At 33.8% G+C, this 4,073-nt stretch overlaps 1 protein-coding gene across 1 annotated transcript; it reads left to right on the top strand.

Moving 5' to 3' along the window:
- Positions 1-503: 503 nt before the first annotated feature.
- LOC105785349 (DEAD-box ATP-dependent RNA helicase 5) lies at positions 504-2,230 on the top strand. The gene is made up of 5 exons (XM_052627812.1): positions 504-637; positions 1,475-1,546; positions 1,749-1,834; positions 1,908-1,964; positions 2,059-2,230. Exons 2-5 carry the CDS (start codon positions 1,489-1,491, stop codon positions 2,140-2,142), a joined length of 285 nt encoding a protein of 94 aa, XP_052483772.1. The 5' UTR covers positions 504-637; positions 1,475-1,488; the 3' UTR covers positions 2,143-2,230.
- The last annotated feature ends 1,843 nt before the right edge of the window (positions 2,231-4,073 follow it).

The raw sequence follows: 4,073 nt of genomic DNA, 5'->3' as shown, positions 1-4,073 counted from the left end.
CTAAGACTCGCTCCAATGGGTCCTCTACAGAATTGAGTTCCCATTCTATAGCTAAAGCTTCTAACTTAGACATTATGGAACACTTCTCAACTGCATCAGGAAACCTCATAGATTTAAATATGTTAAACGTTACTTGATGACTGTTCGTGCGCATTAAAAAAATGATTTTGGAAAACTATTTTTTTGAATAGCGATTTGAACTACAAGCATAGATTTCATTTGTAATATTCTTAGTGTTACAATGAAACACTAGAGTATTCCAAGTAGAGGTGATCATGGGTTGGGTGGCCCAACTCGGCCCGATGGCCCGCCCAAAATATGGGAGGGTTCGGGTAAAAATATAGGCCCGAAATATGGGTTTGGGCAAAAAATGAGGCCCATTTAGAAAACAAGCCGGGCCTCAAGCAAAATATTTTTGTCCCGGGGTCAGCTCGGCCCGAATATAATAAATATATATTTTTATTTTTAAAATACATTTCCCATTAACCCATTTTCCCATTTCCCATTTCCCATTTCCCTCTTCTACGGTCCTCCTCCCTTTTTTTCCCAATTCAAAAATCAACCTTCACCTCCACCAATCCACCTCTACTGATCCACCTCCGGTCCTCCACGACTCCACCCATTTCCAGAATTAGAGGTTAGAGCGGTCTACGTTTTCTACCTTTGAATTTCAAAGGTATATTAACAGTGTTAACCCTAGTTTATTCGATTCAATTCTCATTAGACATTTAGTTATATTTTTTCCTCTCTTTTACGGTGCTTCTGTATTTGTAAATCTTCAGTTCTTGAATAATTTTTGAACCGCAAGTCGCAACTCAAAACATTAATTTAGTATTTTTTTTAATTTTCAATGCTGCTAGATTTTCCTTTTCCTTTTCTTTAATTTGTCGTTTTCTCTGTTTCCAAACACACATATATACGCTGAGATTTGTTATACAGAAAGAAACGTAAATCAAACAACTTTCTGCTATACAGAATTTCAGTCATCTCTATTTAAGGTAAAATTTTGATTGTCGATGAACCCTAGTTGTTGTAGTTTTGCTTTCTTTTTCAAATTAAAATTTATGCTGTTTCCTTTTTAGAGGTATAGGGAATTTATCCATAAACTTTCATTTGTTAATTTATTTTTTAAAATTGTATCTTTCTCAAATCTTCTAAAATTTGTGCAAAAGAGAATTATTAAAGTTTTTTCTTTTCTGGCACTTCAATTTCCTATTTCGTTTGGATGTTGTGGAAGTGTAAAAAAAAGCTATGATATATGGGATTTTTCGCTTCGTTTTTTTTTAATTTCCCATGAAGAATATTAAGTGAAAGAATGATTCCTTTTCTTTACTGTAGTTCTATTCATGTTTAAATTGCTTCTGTTAGAGCTCTTTGTTAATACTTGATACATCTTGTATATAACCAATTTCTTGAATAGATGGATTATGTATGTACGAAGGAAAAAAGTGGTTTGATTTTCTCTAGGTTCTAGATGAAGCTGATCGAATGCTTGACATGGGATTTGAAGAGGATGTTCGCTTTATATTGGGAAAGACATGTTCTGGTATGTCTCGTTGTTGGTACATTGGAATTTTAAACTTCTAGAAGATGCTTAGACTAAAGCTTTTACTGATGCTTATGAGTAAACGCCAATAACCATTGATAACTTACGGTTCAATCAAGCTAAAAAATATTGTTCTATATCTTGGTAGAATAATGCATAAGCAATTAGGTTGGAAATCCTCATGCTGATTTAACCTTTACAGCTCGTCAGATGGTAATATTCAGTGCTACATGGCTTGCAGTGGTTCATCGGTTAGCTCAGGAGTACATGGCCCCTAATCCTGTTAAGGTAATTATCTGAATGCTTGATGGTGTTGTCATAGTTTCCTATATATTTGAGAAAGTAATAAATTTGTTTTTAGGTTGTGATTGGCTCAAAAGATTTAACTGCTAGCCATGATGTTATGCAGATAGTTGAGGTCTGATTTTATTTAACCTGTTAAACTGTCTTTCATATTAACTTATTTTGTATATATATAAATGCTTTTATTAAAAAATTGTTTTCTTATGTAGGTTTTAGATGATCGTGCACGTTATGAGCGATTGACTGCATTTAAAATTTCTCTTCATTGGCTAAATAGAATGGGCAACATTTAAAATTTACACTCTGTATGTGTGTGTTCGCTAACATTTTAATTGGGCTTCATTTAAATAAATAAGTTTGCAGATCCTTTCATTCTTTAAATTTAAAATGGTTCTTGAATTTTGATGCTATTATAAGTTTCACTTAGTTGTTGACTTTGAATTAAGCACATGAGCTATTTAAAACATGCGATAGTGCTAATCAATCTAATTTGGTGATGTTAGTTTAACATGGCATTGAGACGGTCACTTGATATTCATGTGATTGCGAGTTATGCAACTAAATAGATCATCTAGAATTGCTTGAAGGCTCAAGTTGTTTGAGTTTAAAAGTTCAAAATCAGTTGTGGGTACTTAATTGCATTAGAATTTAAGTACTTTTTATTAGTTCAATTTTGAGCTTTTTTTTATGTTCTTTCTTTCATTTAATTTCAGGAGTCAAATCTGTTGTTTAATTAAGTTGATTTTGTTTTGCATGAGTTAATTTACTTAAAAAACGGGCCGGACCGGGCTGGGCTTGGGATTAGGAAATTTTTCCCTAGTTGGGCCTGGACAAAATTTTGGGCCTATATTTCGGGCCAGGCTGGGCTCGGGCCTAGGAAGCGGGCCAAAAAATTTCCTGGGCCCGGCCCGGCTTGGCCCATGATCACCTCTAATTCCAAGGATCGAACCCAAAGGAGACACGGATTGAGTAATAAATAACATAAACTTTAGAGTCCAAGTGGCTACTGATACGATTTTATAGTACGAAAAATCATAACAAGAAAATGTTGCAAGGAAATTAAATACGCTACTTTAGGGACCAAATAGTAAAGAGTAAAAGACTAAGAAATTAACCAATAAAGGACTAATGGTGGTCAATTAGCTTCGATGTGGTTCTTCAATCTTTGAATGAGAGACTTAAATCGCTTAAATTACTAAAGTGGTTCAATTTTATCTCTCGATCTCAATTTTACCAAATTAGACAAATTATTCCTGTTTATCTTTTAATCTCACCGAGTAATCCGAGACTAATGAATTAGTGCACAACAAGATTACCTCTTGGTGTCACTCGTTTAGATGTTCCCTGAAGAGCGTCAATCCTATTTTTATTTTCATTCAAATTAATCCAATTTATTAGATTTGGTCATTCATCCAAAACTCAGCTCACCATATCTCCATCAACCAACCCCCTTAAAAGTTTAACTACCCATGCTGAAAATACAACTAATAACCATGGAAATGAAAAGTAAAGAAGCCATTAAAGTAAAGCTTAAGAAAAAGATAAAAGTTGATATATTTATCCAAGAAAGCTTAAAGAACATGAAACAAAAAGCATTCAATTAGAAAATTTAAAGCAATAAACATAAAAGGAACAAACTTTAAAAGATTTAAAGTAAAAGAAACTAAAATACACCAAACTAAAGCTAGAAATGTCATTACAACCAAAGTATAGAGACTGAAAGTGCAAATAAACCTAGGCTATAATGATAACTAACTTAACTAACTAAAAGAACACTAAGGATGGGAAGGAAGTGCAGTAAAATAAACTCTAAAACTAAGAAAGGAGAAGAGAAAAATAAAAACCTAGAAGAAGTTATAGAAAAACTAAGAGAAAACCTAGAGAAACTAAGACTAAAACTAAGCTAATGTGTGTCTCTTCTCTCCTCAGCCAAAATTGGTTGTTTTAGGCTAATGAATTTTTGTTACCAAAATTGCCCCTACACAGTCCTTGTGTGATTGGTGTGTCAGGAGAACAAAGACTTCCTTTTTTGTCCAATTTTGTCCTCCACACGATATCGGTATCGCGATACCAAGAAAAGGATATCACAATACCCCGGTTAGTTTTAAACTTTGGGGTCTTCTTAGAGGGTGGATATTGAGATACCTAAAGTGGATATTGCGATACTATTGAAAGGTGGTCTCCAATCTTCAAGTCTATTGGAGGTATCGCGATTCCAAGGTTT

The sequence above is a fragment of the Gossypium raimondii genome, chromosome 1 (assembly GCF_025698545.1).
Source record: "Gossypium raimondii isolate GPD5lz chromosome 1, ASM2569854v1, whole genome shotgun sequence".
Taxonomy (NCBI): Eukaryota; Viridiplantae; Streptophyta; class Magnoliopsida; order Malvales; family Malvaceae; genus Gossypium; species Gossypium raimondii.
This window is presented reverse-complemented; position numbering and strand designations above follow the sequence as displayed.